At 41.9% G+C, this 20,954-nt stretch overlaps 1 protein-coding gene across 2 annotated transcripts in view; it reads left to right on the top strand.

Annotated features, from left to right (window-relative positions):
* Positions 1 to 20,954, top strand: part of OARD1 (O-acyl-ADP-ribose deacylase 1) — a 360,480-nt gene that overhangs the window by 53,147 nt on the left and 286,379 nt on the right. For both annotated transcript variants that reach the window (XM_044076493.1, XM_044076494.1), the window contains one exon: positions 19,449 to 19,593. In XM_044076493.1, the coding sequence (XP_043932428.1) occupies positions 19,449 to 19,593 (145 nt within the window). The remainder of the gene's footprint in view (positions 1 to 19,448; positions 19,594 to 20,954) is intronic.

Genomic DNA, 20,954 nt, shown 5'->3' with positions numbered 1-20,954 from the left:
GAACACATTTAAATGAGCACGACTTTTTTTTGGCTTTTGTGGTAAAAAAAACAGTTTGATCTGATGTTGTCTTTTTCATCCGTTCCTGAACCAGTGGATCTGTGAGCTGACCTGTGATCCTCTTTGCAGACTTAGGATCTGTAGCTCAAACTCCTCCCCTTACCCATAATCCCATCCAAACCTTGTATTACTTCAGATTTTGTGTGCTACTCATAAAGACAGAAGTACACAAGTTCAGATGTGATTTTTTTAATCTTTTTGGCCTTTTTCATTTGTCTTTCCAATCCTTTGGAAACGTTCATGTTTCTAGTTGTTCTTCCTGCCCTGATGGTACAAAAAAATAAAAAAAATGTTGTACTTTTACTCGTGGGTTTTGCACCTTCTTTCTTCTTACAGGTATTGTAGTGTCTTTGTTATTATTGTTGGTATTTATTATCCTTTATCCCCTTTGCAGGATATTTGTTACCATTGCTGGTATCTTTGACTTATCTTTGCTGCTTTGTCATTTTCTTTAGTAGTTGTCTGCATTTATGTCAGGAAGTGCGCTTCCTGCAGCTATAAGATAACAAACTCTGATGCCCATTCACAGTGCATTTGTTGTCTATGGGGCGCCCACCTTGATGTAGAAAGGATATGATATTTGCTCAAGGTTCAGTCACAGAGCCCTGGTAGAGTGTAGAAATAAGTTGATGTTGAAAGGTTTGCTACCTCCTCTTGTGTCTGGTACTTCCCCTTAAGAAGCCTGCATGTAAATCTAAAGGGTACAAAGGGGAAAAGGCAATTGATAAATCTTAACAGGCCAAGGAAGCATTCCCTGACTGCTTTCCTCACTGTGCTCTGACTTCTGGCTCCACCTTTAAAGTTTCGAAGACCTCTGATTCGACTTGTTCCTCTTTAGAGTCACCTTCTAGGATGTAATGTGGTTTATTCCAGGAGCTGATACTATCAAGACTTCACTCCCCTTTTCTGAAGGAGATGCCCCATAGGGCTTCAAGAACCCCATTCACTTCATCCTTCAGGTCTACTAGGGATTAACAGAATACATGGACTTTGAAGGGGAGGGGTCCCCCTTTTGAGATGGAAAGGTGTCTGGTCTACTGAAGCTCCTTCCCAAGAGCAGTCATTGTTTCTTGAGGCTTTTGGAACCAGCTCAGCTACTTCTTGGGTGATTCGCCCTAGTGGATGAAGTTGTGGATTTGATTTCCTGTTAGCCATGAAATAATTTGGGTGTGACAGAAACAATCCTCAAAAGGCCAGATTAATACCAGATTGCACCCAAAGACCATGCCCATTGGAGTAAGCCCCCCCCCATTGATGCTATGGCAGTGGTAGCAGCCACTAAAAAGAACTTGCAGCAGAAAGTCCTACTGTCCATTCCCTTAATAGATGGTCTAGGGCCTTGGACAGATTTGGGTAATGAATTTTATACATCAGTAACCTTTGCTTCCCAGTGGCTGAACTATTTGATACACACAAGGTTTCAGGGGGACTTGACCAAGAATCTTTCCAAATCCCTTTCCAGGTCCATGTTTGAGGAGAACAAGACTGCCCTCACTACTGGGCACCCTTCAGTCTCTCTCGAACACCTTTATGCAGTTAATCGCCAGTACTACAGAGAGTGCAGAGCCGAAGACATGGGAATTGGGGTTTGGAGTCATGCCTGAATGTGATTGTGATTTCGCACACCCTTTCAGGATGTCTTTCACCAATGCTGCTTTTGATGGAGTGACTCCGTTTGGACTCTAATTTAAAGAGATTCTCTCCAGGAGCAAACAAGATGGAAAAATTCTGTCTGCTGTAGTAATACAGTCTTCTACTCCTCAGAGGACCTTTCTAGAAATCAGAAAAGGGGGGTAGGAAAATGTGGCTCCAAAAATCACAAGAGTTTTTCCAGGACTCCTATGAAAATTGTCCCCCCCCCCCCCCCATGGCAGAGGGGGAATTCCAGTGTTAAATGTCAGCCACTTGTCAGAGGCGGCCCATAAAACCAAGGCTTCAGCTGTCCATTTACCGAGAATCCTTGCTAGCACTTCTGAAAGATTGTCCAACTGCTGCACTCTGGAGGCAGTTGGGGGGTGCTTATCTCTGCACCCAGAAGCCTGGGCATCGATCACCAAAGATGTGTGGATGCAGACTGTAATTACCAAAGTCTCTTATGTTTCCTTTTCCCCCTCCTCCAACAAAATCAAGAAAAGCACCCCATGTGCCCCCCTGTAAAAGGAAAGATGCAGCTTTAGAAGTCAAAAAGCTGCTAGATAGACGAGTTATCCAAAAGGTCCCACCAGGCCAGCAGAGTTTATTCAAGATTCTTTTTGGTGCTAAAGAGAAAGGGGGGCCTCAGGCCAGTTTTAGACCTAAACCATCTAAATCTGTTTGTAAAGCACTCGATGCATTGAATGCTCACTGTTCAGTCCATGCTTCTACTCCTGAGGAAGAATGATTGCATGTGTTCAATGGTGCTCATCCTAGATATCTATCAGACCAAAATAGACAGATGTTCCAGGATATATATTCGCTTCTGGCTGAGTGCCAGTTACTTCTAGTTCAGAGCCATGCCCTTTGATCTCACCACATCCCCCTGGGTGTTCACCAAATGCATGGCAGTGGTTGCAGTTCACTTAAGATTGCTAGGATTCCAGGTGTTTCCTTGTCTCCTAACACTGCAGACATTCCAGGTTGTTCTGTGGATGATTGTTAGGCAATCAGTAGTCTGGTACATCAACAAATAGGGGGGATCCCGCTCCTATCCCTTTTGTTGAGAAGCAATGAGCGTGTGACAGTGGGTGACCTTTTCCATTTACTTTCTAATAGCAATGCACATTCTGGGGAAGTGCAACGTATTAACAGACAAGACTGAGTAGATCCATTCTCTCGCCTCATGAGTGGTCTCTCAACCAGTCATTGGGTCCAGCCATGTTGCAGTCTTTTTGCATCTCCCCACAACACCAAATGCAAATTTTTTTTGCCCTCATTCTGCCAGAGAGATAGTCACAGAGAGATGTTGTGATCCATGCCTACCCCCCCCCCCGGTCTCTGTTCTTATCCACCTGTCCCACTTATCCCAAAGTTTTATAGGAAGTGCATGCCAGTGAAAGAGCATGGTATTTCTCATTGCTCCCTTTTGGCCTCGACAAGTGTGGTTTCCTTTCTTTTAGCCTCACTTAGTACTTCCTCCAGATCTTCTGCCTCACCGTCCGGACTGCTTCATCTAGACATCCCTCAAGCTCACCTCATGGTTTCTCCACTTCCAGCGATGGCTAGGCAATACAGGCTTTCTTCTCTGGTTATACACATTCTTTCTTCCTCCCAAAAGGACTCCACCAGGAAGATATACAACTGCAAATGGAAAAGATTCTCTATTTGAGCTCATGAGACATTTGGATCCTTTCTCAGTTCCTGTGCCAGCTGTCCTAGATTTACCTGCTTCAGTCTTCCATGAGGGAGCAGGTTATTTTACAGTCAGGGTACAGTTGGCTGCTTTCAGTTTTTATATTTGCAAGTGTTATTCCTCCATGGCATCCCTCAAATTGTCAAGTGTACTTTTCTTCTCCAACTGCTATTGAAGACCCTAATCTTCATTGGGATCTTAACAGTGGGAACTGCTGCTGTACAAATACTGTAAAATGTTTATTAAAACACAAAACAAACCAAAAAGTATCAAAGTGAGCGCTTTCGGGCTAAGCCCTTCTTCAGACAAAGTGCTTCTCAGAAACATCACATTTTAAAATAAACATACACCAATCACTCTTCAGTAAAAAACCCCACCCTGTTTTAATTGTTAGCTGAAACTAACAAGTCATCATTAAAAGCACTCGTACTTAATAAAAAGTACGCCTACTTTTAAGTGTTGGCTTCAGAGGCACCATATCATTCAGCCCAGGTTGAATATGGGCTGTTAAATCTAAAATCCACTTTGATTCTATGGTTTCTGTCTTTAGCCTAATATCACCCCCTCTCTTAATGAATACATTGGCTATCACCCTAGATTTAAATCTATGTGTAGGATTATCCTTTACATGATTATGTAGCGCATTGTGCTCATCACAGTTCCTAATTGACGAAATGTGCTGTAGTATCCTGACCTTAAGCATATTGTTGGTTTTACCAACATAATATCCTGAGCATGACGTGCAATCAGCCAAATACACCACATTAATGGTCCTACAGGTAGCTCTCTCTTTAAAATGAAAACTCTTCCCTGTGGAAGGATGTACAAACACTGTCTCCCTATTAATATGATCACAAGCCTTACAGCTCCCACATGGGACAGTACCCAGCGACCTAGGTAGGCATGTGACCTCATTGTTTCCCCTATCGTGACAGAGTATATCCTTCAGGTTCTTGTTTCTCTTATAACTAAATTGTGGAAAGTCCCCTACTATACCACTCAAGTTTCTGTCACTAGTGATGATGTTCCAATTCCTCTTGATGATGTCACACACCCCTTTGACATTACTGCCATATGTTAGTGTTATCCTAGGTGTAGTTTCCTTCTTCCTACCTTTCATCCGGTGACCATTGTGATTACTATAATTACTTCCTAGGTTCGTTGTAACATCAAGCCATGGTCTATATTTGCCTCGCAGTACCTCTTGCTACTGCTGTTTCCACTAGCTCACATCTATACCCTCTTTCTTGGAAACATTCTTTTAAGTCATCTATCTCTCTCTCAAAGTGTTCATCCTGTTGACTGAGCCTAGAGATCCTGCCAACCTGCCCCTCCACTATGTTGGAAAAGGTATACCTAGGGTGCATGCTGTCAAATGAGAGCAAAGAATTCTTCCAACTCTCTTTTCGATATAATCTGGAACTAAAGCCTATGGGTGTAAGTTCTACTGTGACATCCAAGAAGTCCAGAGCCTCACATGAGCTCTTGATATCAAACTTCAAGAAGGATGTGGTAGAGTGTAGATATTCCATAAAAGTATTTAGCCTTTGTTCACCCCCCTTCCAGGCAATAAAGATATCGTCTACAAAACGTAGATAAACCCCTATATGTGGACTCCAATCTCTGTGATTCAAAACATGTTTCTTTTCCCAGAAGGAGAGAACTAGGTTGGTAGGAATTTGCACAGGGGTACCCATGGCTACCCCTGTACTTGCCTAAACACTGATCCATTGCTCAAGAAGATGTTGTTCTCCAAGACCAGTTTCAGTGACTCTTCTATGAGAAAAGTTCTTTCTCTACAACACCCACATCCTTCAGAATCCCTACACAGGCTGCTATGCCATACTCATTGCCTATCACTGTGAACAAACTATTTACATCTAGGCTTACCAACATGGTGCCCTCCTGGCTGCCTTCCTGTTCATTTCACCCAAAACTCTAAGGAAATGTGCAGTGTCCTTCAGAACATTGTTCATACGATCTACGTAAGGTCTAAGTGTGCACTCCAACCATATTGACAAATGCTCCGTGACCCACCCCCTTCCCGAAACTATGGGTCTAAGGGTGGGTCTGTCAATGATTTGTGCACCTTGGGTAGGGCCTTGAACACAGGAATGACTGGTTTATCCACATGAAAGAATTCCATGAGGTCTTGAGTGATATACATGTTAGTATACAACCATTTAATCCGTCCATGTACCTTACCAATAATGTTCCTGACCTCTACTGGATTCAATAGATGATATACATCTTTGTCTGCCAACAATCCAGATAATTTCATGTTATACCAGTCAGTGTTAAGGAACACTACAGCCCCTCCTTTATCTGCCATCTTAATTGTTAAATCTTTGTTCTTACTAAGGTTCTCTAGGGCCCGTCTTTGGTCAGGGTTCAGATTGTAAAAACGATCTTTTCCTTTATCTTGCATAAACAAAAACAAGTCATTTTCACATTTATTAATGAATAAACTAAGTGCGGTGAAAAGGTGGAACATAACTACTAGGCTGACGTAGGCCCACACTAGGACCCTGTGTCCCTCCATAGATTTTGTTCAGCATAACCCTTCGACAATACAACATCAAATCCAATACTACATCGCTATATATACAAGCTTTGCTTGGTACAAACGTCATCCCTTTGTTTAAAACATAAATTTCAGCTTCACTCAGTACATATTTAGATAAATTAAATACAATATCATAAACAGAATTACTTGCAGTCAATTCAAAGTTCTCCTCTTGTTCACTGAGTGCCTGTCGTCGCTCCGAGACCGCTTCCATGGACCCTTCTTCCTCACATTCGTAGGCAGCATGCCCAAAAAATAATTCTGTCCTGGAGCCATTTTCGGACGCGCTCCCAAACCTCCTGAACAGGATTGTAAGTCCAAGGAGCCAATGGCTTCATCTGTGGCATTTACCAAAGGGACTCCTGCCCCTGTTCTTGTTGTTATCCCTTCCTCAATAGGGCTTCCCTTGTCACACCCAACGTCTGCTGTCTCCTCAAGCCTAGATGGTTCTGTGCTTTTATTTCCTAAAACACTGGCACTAACCAGCGTCGATTGTTGTGCTGAGCTCAGGATCCCTGCAACGCCATCAACAGCTGTGATGTCTTCTCTGGCCACAGACCGCTCATCTGATGCGACGTCAACTGGGACTGTTGTTATGAAACGTCTCTCCCTGTTCGACGTCAATCGTCTGCGTCGTTCTCCTGTTGTTGTTGATACTCCACTGGGTCTCTGTGCCCTCCAAGTAGCGTTTGAAGCCCTAGGGGTATTCTTCGGCCACACGAAAGCCATTAGCGATGGACAGAACTTTTGAGGACCTAGTTCGAGATCTGAACTTCAAGGCCATGAGACTGCAACGACTACAATGGCAAGCCTACCATTTGGAGGCTTGCCTGGATTACGGTATTGTCCCGAGAGGTATGCGCATATTGTGCATGCCTACCCAAGGAGACAGGTACCCAGAGCTATTAGCAAAATGGCAGGCTATTAATTTGAACACAAGTTTTCAATACATAGAATTACTTTTGACTTTTTTCCTACCAGAGACTGAGGAATTGAAACGGGAGGTGTTTAACATAAGGCAGAAATTGTCCAAAGAGTTCCGTGAGCCATATCATGAATCTCGGCTGGAACAGCTACATCGAGGGCTCATGGACAATGATGAGAAACTAAAAACTACGAAGATGGGAAAGCTGAAAAGGGATTATGAAGATTTCTCGAGGGGCAATATCTTCGTGTGGCCGAAGAATACCCCTAAGGCTTCGAACGCTACTTGGAGGGCACAGAGACCCAGTGGAGTATCAACAACAACAGGAGAACGACGCAGACGATTGACGTCGAACAGGGAGACACGTTTCATAACAACAGTCCCAGTTGACGTCGCATCAGATGAGCGGCCAGTTGATGTCGCATCAGATGAGCGGTCTGTGGCCAGAGAAGACATCACAGCTGTTGATGGCGTTGCAGGGATCCTGAGCTCAGCCCAACAATCGACGCTGGTTAGTGCCAGTGTTTTAGGAAATAAAAGCACAGAACCATCTAGGCTTGAGGAGACAGCAGACGTTGGGTGTGACAAGGGAAGCCCTATTGAGGAAGGGATAACAACAAGAACAGGGGCAGGAGTCCCTTTGGTAAACCCACAGAATGCCACAGATGAAGCCATTGGCTCCTTGGACTTACAATCCTGTTCAGGAGGTTTGGGAGCGCGTCCGAAAATGGCTCCAGGACAGAATTATTTTTTGGGCATGCTGCCTACGAATGTGAGGAAGAAGGGTCCATGGAAGCGGTTGCGGAGCGACAGGACTCGGTGAACAAGAGGAGAACTTTGAATTGACTGCAAGTAATTCTGTTTATGATATTGTATTTAATTTATCTAAATATGTACTGAGTGAAGCTGAAATTTATGTTTTAAACAAAGGGATGACGTTTGTACCAAGCAAAGCTTGTATATATAGCGATGTAGTATTGGATTTGATGTTGTATTGTCGAAGGGTTATGCTGAACAAAATCTATGGAGGGACACAGGGTCCTAGTGTGGGCCTACGTCAGCCTAGTAGTTATGTTCCACCTTTTTCACCCGCACTTAGTTTATTCATTAATAAATGTGAAAATGACTTGTTTTTGTTTATGCAAGAAAAAGGAAAAGATCGTTTTTACAATCTGAACCCTGAGCAAAGACGGGCCCTAGAGAATCTTAGTAAGAACAAAGACTTAACAATAAAGATGGCAGATAAAGGAGGGGCTGTAGTGGTCCTTGACACTGACTGGTATAACATGAAATTATCTGGATTGTTGGCAGACAAAGATGTATATCATCTATTGAATCCAGTAGAGGTCAGGAACATTATTGGTAAGGTACATGGACGGATTAAATGGTTGTATACTAACATGTATATCACTCAAGACCTCATGGAATTCTTTCATGTGGATAAACCAGTCATTCCTGTGTTCAAGGCCCTACCCAAGGTGCACAAATCATTGACAGACCCACCCCTTAGACCCATAGTTTCGGGAAGGGGGTGGGTCACGGAGCATTTGTCAATATGGTTGGAGTGCACACTTAGACCTTACGTAGATCGTATGAACAATGTTCTGAAGGACACTGCACATTTCCTTAGAGTTTTGGGTGAAATGAACAGGGAAGGCAGCCAGGAGGGCACCATGTTGGTAAGCCTAGATGTAAATAGTTTGTTCACAGTGATAGGCAATGAGTATGGCATAGCAGCCTGTGTAGGGATTCTGAAGGATGTGGGTGTTGTAGAGAAAGAACTTTTTCTCATAGAAGAGTCACTGAAACTGGTCTTGGAGAATAACATCTTCTTGAGCAATGGATCAGTGTTTAGGCAAGTACAGGGGGTAGCCATGGGTACCCCCTGTGCAAATTCCTACGCCAACCTAGTTCTCTCCTTCTGGGAAAAGAAACCTGTCTTAAACCACAGAGATTGGAGTCCACATATAGGGGTTTATCTACGTTTTGTAGACGATATCTTTATTGCCTGGAAGGGGGGTGAACAAAGGCTAAATACTTTTATGGAATATCTACACTCTACCACATCCTTCTTGAAGTTTGATATCAAGAGCTCATGTGAGGCTCTGGACTTCTTGGATGTCACAGTAGAACTTACACCTGTAGGCTTTAGTTCCAGATTATATCGAAAAGAGAGTTGGAAGAATTCTTTGCTCTCATTTGACAGCATGCACCCTAGGTATACCTTTTCCAACATAGTGGAGGGGCAGGTTGGCAGGATCTCTAGGATCAGTCGACAGGATGAACACTTTGAGAGAGAGATAGATGACTTAAAAGAATGTTTCCAAGAAAGAGGGTATAGATGTGAGCTAGTGGAAACAGCAGTAGCAAGAGGTACTGCGAACAGGCAAGGCAAATATAGACCATGGCTTGATGTTACAACGAACCTAGGAAGTAATTATAGTAATCACAATGGTCACCGGATGAAAGGTAGGAAGAAGGAAACTACACCTAGGATAACACTAACATGTGGCAGTAATGTCAAAGGGGTGTGTGACATCATCAAGAGGAATTGGAACATCATCACTAGTGACAGAAACTTGAGTGGTATAGTAGGAGACTTTCCACAATTTAGTTATAAGAGAAACAAGAACCTGAAGGATATACTCTGTCACGATAGGGGAACCTGAAGGATATACTCTGTCACGATAGGGGAAACAATGAGGTCACATGCCTACCTAGGTCGCTGGGTACTGTCCCATGTGGGGGCTGTAAGGCTTGTGATCATATTCATAGGGAGACAGTGTTTGTACATCCTTCCACAGGGAAGAGTTTTCATTTTAAAGGGAGAGCTACCTGTAGGACCATTAATGTGGTGTATTTGGCTGATTGCACGTCATGCTCAGGATATTATGTTGGTAAAACCAACAATATGCTTAAGGTCAGGATACTACAGCACATTTCTTCAATTAGGAATTGTGATGAGCACAATGCGCTATATAATCATGTAAAGGATAATCCTACACATAGATTTAAATTTAGGGTGATAGCCAATGTATTCATTAATAAGAGAGGGGGTGATATTAGGCTAAAGACAGAAACCATAGAATCAAAGTGGATTTTAGATTTAACAGCCCATATTCAACCTGGGCTGAATGATATGGTGCCTCTGAAGCCAACACTTAAAAGTAGGCGTACTTTGTATTAAGTAAGCGTGCTTTTAATGATGACTTGTTAGTTTCAGCTAACAATTAAAACAGGGTGGGGTTTTTTACTGAAGAGTGATTGGTGTATGTTTATTTTAAAATGTGATGTTTCTGAGAAGCACTTTGTCTGAAGAAGGGCTTAGCCCGAAAGCGCTCACTTTGATACTTTTTGGTTTGTTTTGTGTTTTAATAAACATTTTACAGTATTTGTACAGCAGCAGTCCCCAGTGACGTTTTTGGTTTGCTGATTTATTTCTTTGCTGAACTGGGATTTGGCTAAGCACTAGCTTTATTCTTTTTGGATCTTAACAGTGCTATTGTGAGCTTTGATGCAGTCCCCTTCAAACCAGCAGCTAAATAGTATTTTTCTTAGAAAACTATTCTTCTAGTTGCTATTACATCATCCAGGCAAGTATCTGAACTTCATGCAGAGTCTTGTCAGCCACCTTACCTTATTTTTCATAAAGACAGTGTTCCTTTTTGAACCAGCCCCTCTTTTACTAAAGGTAAGCTCAGAAAATGTACTTAAATCAGTCCATAAATTTGCCTGTTTTGTTTCCAAAATTTTCTAACAAAGGGGAATATTTGCTTCATTTATTGGAATTATACAGACAGCTCAGGTTCTACTTTCATAGAACTAACATTTTCAAAAGATTTTAGCCAATTGTTAGTTTCCTTCTCCAAGGCAAAATTGGGTCACTCTATGTCCAAAGTGACTTTAGCTAGGTGACTCGTGATTGTATTTCTCATGTTTACAATGAAAAGGATTTGACCTTAACAAGCTCTCCAAGGGCTCATTACACAAGATATATTTCTACCTCTTTTGCTTTTTTAGCAAGAACTTCTGTAGATGATATTTGCGCAACTGTAACCAGGTCTAATGGTCATCCCTTTATTGCTCATTACAAAATAGATATTTTTTCAAGGGATAGGGAGGCGTTTGGTTTTGCTATCCACCAGAATATCCTTCCATGAAGACCACCCTGGGTTTCAAGTAGGTGGGGTATTTGTCCAGTCTGTTGAGGAATGGATGAAAAAGACATCATCAGTTACAAAAGTTATGTACTCGCCGTAACGATGCATCTGTGTCATCTTTGTCCTTCCTCAACCTACCTCAGTCTGTTCCTCTTCCATTTTTTGAAGTTGTATGGTCCTTTAGCTGGATCTGAAGGATATTTCCTTTTTGGTTTACTTCCCTTTTTAGCTCCAGACCATCTACCTTCTTGTCTCTTAACACCTTAATACCCATCTTTTTTCCTTTTTGAATATTATGGTCTATTAGTCCTTCGGAGTTTTAAAATTAAGGGGGCAAACTTGATCTGAAGTAGTACATGGTTTAGAGGGGATTATGGGTAACAAGAAGAGCTTGAGCTATGGTTTCCAAGTCTGAAAAGTGTCTGAAGTTTGATCTGAAGTCAGATCTGAGACCCTTCAGTTGAGGAAGAAAACAGACAACACTAATGCATCATTATGGTGGGTACACAACTTTTTTTGTTTTCTGTGATAAAACTTTTGTTATTTACTTTTGGGAGCTGGGTTAAGTGTTTAAGGTGCTTGTTACCATGTTTCAACAGGAAGTAAAGCTATTTTTTTTTTTACAACTTGCCCGTTTTACTATTGCTGCCAGTTTTCCCTGGAAATCCAGCAACTTTTTTGGCTTAACCATGGAACAATCTACTGGTGTTTTAGTTCTTCCTTCTTCCAGCCACAAAAAGAAGACAAAATGTACCACAGCAGGCTGATGATGTTCCTCAGCCACAGGTGGATCACTCAGCTTTTGCCACAACTGGTTCCTTAGACCACTTTTCCCCTGGGTCCCACTCTTGTGGACTCTGCAACCAACATGGATGGGGGTTAGACATGTCATGTGTGGTTGTTGGAGTGCCCTTGGTTGGGTATAGGAGAGAGACTCTCTTTGGTCTTGGGAGAAGGGATAGAGAATGCCACTCTGTCTAGCCAAAAAATGTACCCATCCCTAGGGAGGTTTTGCTGGCAAAAGATTTCTGCTGAAATTCCTGTGAAAAAAGAAACAAATATTTGAATATGGGCCTGTTCCTGTTGACATGAGTAATTTATTGGGTTTAGCTCGGGGTTTAGTGCAGGCTCTTGACTTGTCCTGTATGGCTGTTTCTGGTAAAAGATAAAGGGATTCATTTTCTCAAGATATTCAAGAGATGGAACCTCAAATGAGTGTGAAGGATCAAAATAATTTTTTTCTCCTCAGATTTCTGATTCACATTCTGAGGAGAGTGTGACTTTGGCCAGTCCTCTAGAAGGATCAGCTTTCTCTGAAACTATTTCCACAATGAATCAATTGTTTCAGTGGAAAGTTAATGTTCCTCACTCTTTCAGGAAGCATTATGATTTGTTTCAACTGGAATTTTTATTACCTACTCATTTTCCTCTTTCTGCTCTGGAGGATGTCTTTTGCCACAGTCTCTAGCTTGCCTAACAGCAAACCTGCTGTCCCTAAGAAAGCTGATAAACTGTATAACGTTCCTCAAGCTTATTGAATTCTTATATATATATATATATATATATATATATATATATATATATATATATATATATATATATATATATATATATATATATGTATAAAATTTAACATTTGTTTAATTCTAACCCTGTACTTCTGTCAGTGGTGGGAAGGCTTCTGATATTTGGAGAAAAAATGTATTCTTCAGCTCTTGTTTTTAGAATTCTCAACTGTCAGTTCATAAGTTTGTTTACCTCTTGTGAGAATGTGAGGAATGCTTTAACATCAGTCTCCGCTTCTGAGGAGAAGTCTCCTTTGTCTGTCTTGATGTGTATACATTTCTGCTGATGCCAGATGTCAGAAATAAAATTTTGAACTCTCCCTAGGATAGAGAGTTTTGGACCAATGGCTGCAGAAGTGTCTGTTTTTCAACCTTCTTTCTCTAAGCTGGACGAGGGAGTTTTTTTTTTTTTTTTCTCCCTGGTGTACCTTCTTTTAACGGCAAGTTGAATTGAAGCAACCAAGCGTCTGGTGAGCAAATGTTTAAAAAGCTATGGACGTGATATTCCAAATACTGGAGGAACCCCCCAGAACTAGGAGAGTTTAATAAATCTGCATTACTGTTTACAAGATTCCCCATACCGTGGCAAACGCAAAATCCATTAAGGTTGCTTTTTACAGTGAGAGTCTCTTCTCCCTTTTTTCCCCCAGCGGGATTGCAGCTCGTGTTAGATTTAACCCTTCTCTTCCCTCCTGTCTTGGAGCATGTGCTTTCTCAGGGAGTGTTAGAAGCTCTCCCCTCTTTTATGAGAGAGGTTTTTAATTTGAAAATTATCCTGATTCCTAGTTTTAGGTGTTGTCCATTCTCTTTTTATCCCATAGATTCCATTTGAATTTTTTGATAACCTTGGATGTAAACTATGCATATATCATTGCATTCCTAGAGCCGCATTTCTTAAGTTTCTTGAGGTTTTCTGTTTTTGGATCACATAATCTGTCTCTCTGTATTACCCTTTGGTCTGTCTGTTACAAGGCCATTTAAAAAGTATCTAGCTCCTGTGCTAGTTTACTTTAGACTGCAAGGTGCTCGTTTTTTTTCCCTTATTTAGGCACTTTGCATTTCTTAGTAAAATATTTTTCGAGGAATTTTATCCCTCATTTTCGATAAGGGATCTCCTACACAGACTAGGATTTTAGGAACCTATTCAGAGTTATCTGACTAATTCTCACAGGATTGCTTTCTTGGAATGTCTTGGGGACTCCTCAGTACAAAGAGCCCCCCCCCCCCAAAAAAAAACACGCACGCAGGAAAAAGTAGCTCTGTATCTAGATATATTCTTGAGTTCTTCCACTAGGACTATTGTTTTAGCTAGGAAATTCATCAGGATTCTGGGGTTAATGGCATCTTTAATTCTCATGATACTTTAATTCTCATGATACCTTTCTCTAAACTCCAGATGATAAAAATCCATTGGCATATGTAATCTAAATGGTCCCAACATTTACATCCCACTACTTTTCAGTTTTCAGTATTGGGGCTTGTGAATAGGGAGTTTTTTTACTGGAGTCATCATAATTGACCAAAATCAAGGTCTTCCAGGCTCCCTTCCAGCTGCAGTACAGTCACTTATTATAGATGCCTCAGACTTTTGCTTGGAGAGCTGTGTCTGTATGAATAGAAGTGCAAGGTCATTGGAAGAGAACAGACAGACCTAAACACACAAAAGATACTGGCACTTAGAATGTTCTCAACTATCTCATTCTTTTGTTTGGTCACTGATACCTTTTATGAATGTTTACAGACAGCACCACGGTGTTATGGTACATAAATAAGCAAGGGGAACCGTTTCTTACCATCCGTGCAGACTGTCCATGGTAGTCTGGGATATAGGTTTTCAGCACAATCTCATTCTGCAGGCTTTTTACATTTCTTCATAGTAAAACTTTGTGGTAGACTAGCTAAGCAGGCCCTCTCTTATGCAGTTTGTATTAGGGGGGGGGTCTTCAAGATTTGCTTCTGCTGCGGAAAACGCTTTTAAATATCTTTTTGTCTCTATTCTTGACTATTAGCTGGTGAGATTCTACTCCAGGTTTCCCTCTGTAAAAGTTCTTTCTTTTCCCATGGGCAAGAATTTTCCTGTATGCTTTTCTTCCCTTTCTATTTTTTTTCTGGGCCATTCTGAAATTTTAGACAGGTTCTCCAAAGATGTTTCTGGTGACTCTCTTCTGCTTCTGGTAACGGTGGTGTTCCCCCTTCTTTTGGTATGGCCAAGTGCAATTACCACAAGCTTCCTCGCAAACTGAATCAAGTCAGTGAAGTCTAGGGGTGTCAAACATTCTGACTGTAACAATTATAACAGAGTACTTGGATGATAGAATCTTAATACCTTTTAGGCACTTTTTATGAGGGCATACAGTAGGGTTTAAAGGAGGCAACAAATCCTTGTACTAGAAGATAACGTATTAGTAAATGGAAAATGTTTTCTAGGTGGCAGGAACAGAGCCAGCACCCATTCAGGGCTAGTGTTTCTCTGGTTCTCAATTACTGGTGTGAGTTACTGCCCTATGACCTGTTTAACTCCTTAATCAAGTTTCATTTCTTGGTCATTTCAGCATGTTTTCCCATGTATCCTCCATTTTCAATCCAGTCTCTTGTGGAAACGTTTTTGAAATGGGGGCTGCGTATGCAGCCTCCTAGCAAACAGGTGGCTCTTCCTTCGGATCTTACTTTTGTGTTAAAAAAATATTTCTTGCTCCATTTGAACCAGCTTGTTAGGCTAACTTTGAGGTTCTTGTCAAGGAATACAGTCCTACTGTTCTTGCAGAGGTCACAGCAATAGGTATTCTTAAAATTAAAATCCTTCATTATGCCTGTAGTGGTATTGGAATTTACCTTAACCCAAGTGTCCACCTCCCCTTTTTTTTTTTTACACAACTTAAAAATAAGGGATAAAGGATTCTTCATACCTTGGATGGCTACAGAAAACTTGGGTACTGTCTTCATAGAACATCTTTTTTAGAACTTTCGATCAATTGTTCTTTTCTTGTGAGGTTAGAAAAAAGAAAGGGCAGCCTATGTCAGACTGTTTCGAAATGGTTGTTTCATGCTATATCCTTTTGCTATATTCCTCATAGTAAAACTATTCTAGGCATGGGTCAGGGCTTATTCTGCAAGGGTCTTGGCTTCATCATCATTAGTAGACCCGTAACAAGCGGTGTACCCCAAGGATTGGTCTTGGGGCCTCTACTGTTTGGGATATACTTTTCTGAGGTGCAAGCCAAAACCAGTGGTCTGTGGCTGACCAAGTTTGCAGATCGTTGCAAGCTGGGCACTGTCATAAATTCCCCTAGTGATGTGAACATCCTCCAAGAGGACCTTAACCAAAGTAATGACTGGTGCCAGAAGCATAGCCTCAAACTGAATGCCAAGAAATGCCTCATTATTCCCTTTGGGGAAAATGGTGTCCCCACTAATTATCTCATTAGTAACGTACTAAGCATGCAATCAGTTGTGAGAGACTTGGGCACCCGGGTTGATAGCAACCTGGCTTTTGACCACTATATTGCCTCTATTGTACAGAATACTTTCTACATGGCCCAACTCATAAGTAAGGGTATTTCATCCAGGAACAAGGATGTCTTAACATCCCTGTACTCCTCCCTTATCAGACCCATTATTGAGTACAGTGCCCCCTTCAACATGTATCTTTCCAAGCACATGCAGCAGTTGGAGACCACAGAGGTTCCTAACCAGGAAAATCCAAGGTCTCAAACACCTATCCTATATAGATGGGGCTAAAAGCTGTGCCCCTCTACTCAGTCTCATACACACTGCCCAGAGCTGACCTGTATCTGGCATACAAGGCAGTCTCAGACTCAGCCTTGATGGAGTTGCTGCATATCCGCAAGTCAGACTTCACTCGCGCAACCTGCATGCAAGGTCTCAACCTTGTTTGTGACATTAATAGAACTTGTTGGTGAGAGAGATTTGTGTCCCAATGACCCCCTCATCTGTGGAATAGACTTTATCTCCATGTCAAGCAGAGTACCTTACTAGCCCTCTTTAAGAGGAATCTGGACAACTGGATGGGAAACGGAAGATGTATACTTGGGGTCCCACCTGTATCCCTGCTAGATGGGGAAAACAGGTGCTGACTTTGTGGGAACATAGGTGAAATTCTTGGCTAGGCTTATAAGGGCCTCCGGGCCAGTAGCCTAGTATCATCCTATGAACCTATAAGAGACTTCGGAGAAGATTTCAGTAGCGATCTCAGTCAGGATCTAGAGGCTCTAAGCCCTCTTTTCAAGACAGATCACCTGCATTGTAACTATCTTACTCCTCTTCCAGTCTCGCCCTTCTTCTGCATACCTCTAAGTTCCAATGTCTAAAACGTTTGTTCTGCCAGTTTGGTAACTACTACTTTAGACAAATGGGCTCCGTCTTATCATTCAGAAGATAACAGTCAAGTCACATATATCTGGTTCTGTCTCTCCTTCAATACCTGCTTGCCCATGGTACAGTATTACTAGTTCCTCTTCATTTACATAGGACATGTTTCTATTCCAGGATGTTTATAGTTCCCAGAAAGGAGGGGACTTGGAGATGTATTTTGGATCTTTCATTCCTTTAAAACCTTTTTTAAATGTTCCAAGTTTTAAAATTTTGCCCATTCAGTCCTTGCTTCCAATTATTCTTCTTCGGGCTTACATGGTAACTTTAAATTTGAAGGATGCTTATTTTCACATTCTTTGCATCCCCTTTTCAAGAAATTCATACTTTTTTGTGTGTATTCATCACTTTCAGATTTCTGCTGTACAATTTGGTATTTACACTGCTTCAAGGGTGTTCACAAAGTGCCTAGCTCCTGTTATTCCTTACTACAGGCTTTGTGCTATTCAGATTTTCCCTAATCTAGATGATCTCAGTCACGCTCCTTCTCAAGAGCTTCTTCTGACTCATTTGAATTTTGTGATGGCTGTACTCGCCAGGTTGGTTGATTCCATCTCGTGATCAGATTTTCCTGGGCTGTGGAATCGGTATCCTTTCCATGACTGAATGTCTTCTGGACAACAAGGTTCTGTTTTTAAGGGACTACTTCCAGAATCTTCTGTCTTTGGATGTGACAGTTGCAAAGGGCTTCTTAGAGGTTTGGGTACATAGCTTCAATGATTTCCATGATTCCTTTGGCCAAACTCCATATGAGGAATGTACAGTGGTATTTGAAGTTAGTCTGGACTCAGTGCTGCCATCATCTGACCTTCAAGCTTCCTTTTCTGCTTTTTTTTCTAAAAGGAGTCTTCTTGGTGGAAAGACCAAGTTTATCTCAAATCGAAGGGTAACACTTTTGCTTTCTCCTCCTTGCTGTGATCTTCTCACAGATGCTTTGGATCTGGCAAGAGGTGCTTGTTTCAGTGGTGTTAGTACTTTAATCTCCTTTAAGTTGATGTTGTCCCTTCTTTGAGAGACTAAACCCCTTGAACCCAAATTCTGGCTCTTCAGTCTCTGCATCACCTCTGGACTCCTTGTGTGCCACAGTTATATGGAACTTCAACAAGCAAGGGGGGGGTATCAAGTTTTACTGGCTTTGCAGGTTAGCCATCATAGCCTGCGAGATTGAGAGACAGGTTCTTTACATACTTTCTGCAAGAAGCACTGTGACAGATCATTTGAGCAGATCCATTGCCGACCCTCACAAGTGGATGTTAAATAGAGAGGTCTTTCTGGACATTATCCATCAACTGGGTACTCCACAGATGAATCTTTTTGCCTCCATTCACAACAGCCAGCTCTGACAGTTTTGTTCAAGACAACACTGCCTCATGCATGGAAAAGAGATGCCTTTGCTTTTTCTGGAAATGGAGATTCTTTTATGCCTTTTCTCCAATTCCTGTGATTTCAGAAGTCTTTCTGAAGATCAAATGGGACAAACCAAACATCTTGTTAACTCTCTTTTGGCCCAAGCAGCATTGAAACCCCTCCTTTTTGCAACTGGCCATGGGCAATCATCACAAGTTAAAGCAGTGGATGGACCTACTCTCACAGGACAAAGGCTTATTGATTCACCCCAACTTACAGACTTTCATTCTGACTCTTTGGGTGATGGAGTTTTAATTCCTTTTACGCACTACTTTTCTGAAGATGTGCTTAAGTCTTTACAGGGGGCTTGAAAACCAAACAGCAGAAGATCTTGTATCTCCAAATAGAAGAGATTTTCTCTGTAGACCCACAGACAGAATCAGGATTCCAATAAAATGGGTATTCCTAACATTCTGGTTTGTTTGTATGAGTTGCTGGATTCTGGGTTTGCTTTTTTTTTTTTTTTTTTTACTAAAGCTCATTTATTGGCTATTTCTGCTTGCCACCCTTTGGACCCTCCGCTGTCGTCTTGGTTTTAGGTGAAACCCTTTCTGAAAGGCATCCTATATATTATACCTCCTAACAGGATCATTCCTCTTCCTCCTCTGGATTTGAACTATGATTTAGAGAAGCTCACTTTACCCTTGTTTGAAGCTTATGCTTCCCTTAAATTTTGTACCTCTAAAATAGTGGTTTTGGTACCACTGACTTTTGCTAATTGAGTCTGAGTTGCAGGCTTTAATGGCTGTTCTACCTTTCCTTATTTCCCATAGAGAAAGAGCGACTCCATATTAATCTTTCTTTTATGCCAAATGTAGTTAATGCGTTCCTTGAATTATAACTTCTCAGACTTCTTTTGTGTACAAAGCTACTAGTACTGTGTGTTCTGCACGTGGGAATAATTTTTCTCTTTTGCTTTCCTCTCAGGATTAGAACATAATTGACTTGATTTAGATTGAAGAATTGCTGTGATGTCTAACTTGCACTTCTTTCAGTAGGTCACCATTTTATGTGTGTACTGCCCGTGTCACTGTCCTGTGTTCTACAGATTCATCATGTAAAAGGAGACCTTTTCGCTTGTCCGGAAACAGATGCTCTGGCGCACTGCATCAGTGAGGATTGCCGCATGGGAGCTGGCATAGCAGTTTTATTCAAAAAGAAGTTTGGTGGTGTTCAAGAACTGATTAGCCAACGTAAGTATGCAAATTTTCCATTTCAAAACTAACTGACACTGTTAGAGAGACATGTGAAATGTCAGTATAGAAGAGCTGGTAGTTTGCTTTCACAGGAATCAAAAATAGTTTCAAGATCTGTGTATTTAGCAGTATATGTTTTTCTATGCATTTTTTCTACTTTATGCTTCTCCAATATGCAAGAGGTATGTGCTCTTATTTTCACCTATTTATTGTGACCACCACTCTGATGTTCTTCGTCCCCCATTGCTGCAGTCCTTACTATTGGGTATAGTCCGCGTCCAGTCGGCCCGAATACCAGAGTATAAGGCTGACGTCGGTCAGGGCGCATTAGACTGACGTCAGTACGTCAGGGTACTAATGCGCATGACCGACGCCATATCCTCAGTCTTTTTTGCCGCATGGTCCGATGCAGAAGCAGTTTTGCGAGTGCAGGTTGGCGTTCTGAAATATTTCCGAAACCGGAGTTTCAGACCGAAACAGAGTTGGCTAAGTACCCGTTGGGGAGCATTTTGGTTTTTGCTTGCCTCAGTATTTAACCGGATGTCAGAAAAGTGAATAACTGTATTTCTTGTGGGAAACAGATACCTCATAGGGATTACCATACCTTGTGTATACCTTGTTTAGGGCCTGAGCACGACGTTGTTGGTTGCCGCTCTTGTGCTAGGTTTAACGAACGCACTATTAAGAGGAGGTTAGACTGTGCCAGGTTAGTGTTTGGGAAGCGTAATTATAAAATGCCGCCGGATGCTCCGACGCCCGCCCCAAGAAGCGCAAGGACAAAACAGCGAAGCCTAGGGTTGATGAACCGGCAGTCCCGGAAGTCGGTTCTTTAGAAGGCTCAGTGGAGCCAGAGGTTTTGCCAGGAGTTTCCATGGAGTCTCAGGCGGAAACTTTACTGTTACAGGATGTGCCTTCTCAGGAGGTAGGCCAGGCTGAGGGGGCTTCTCAGGTAACTGTTCTTCCCTCTCTTCCCAAGGTAGTTAGAGCCTCTCCTTCTGTTGCCAAAACTTCTTTGAGAGGTAGGCCTACTTCAGTTTCAGTGGGGGCTTCTCCTAGCATTTCGGGTTCTGTACCTAAGAAACATATGCTTAAAATGGCAGAAGATTTGATTACTTTGATTAGAGGTTCTATGCCCGCGCCTGATAAGAGGCCTAGGGTGGAACCGGAGTTTGATAGTTTTGAACAGTGTTCAGAGGCTTCAGAGTCTTCTGGAAGACTTGCAGGAGTATCCTACTTATTCTGATTCTGATGTGGATGATTCCACTCCTACAGCTTCTCCTCCTGAGGATTTCTCATTTTCAGAGACTCTGCATTCCATGAGGGAGCACTTTAAATGGGAAGGCCAGGATTACTCTGAT

The sequence above is a fragment of the Protopterus annectens genome, chromosome 7.part0 (genome assembly GCF_019279795.1).
Source record: "Protopterus annectens isolate FY-2018-M chromosome 7.part0, PAN1.0, whole genome shotgun sequence".
NCBI classification, from domain to species: Eukaryota; Metazoa; Chordata; order Ceratodontiformes; family Protopteridae; genus Protopterus; species Protopterus annectens.
This window is presented reverse-complemented; position numbering and strand designations above follow the sequence as displayed.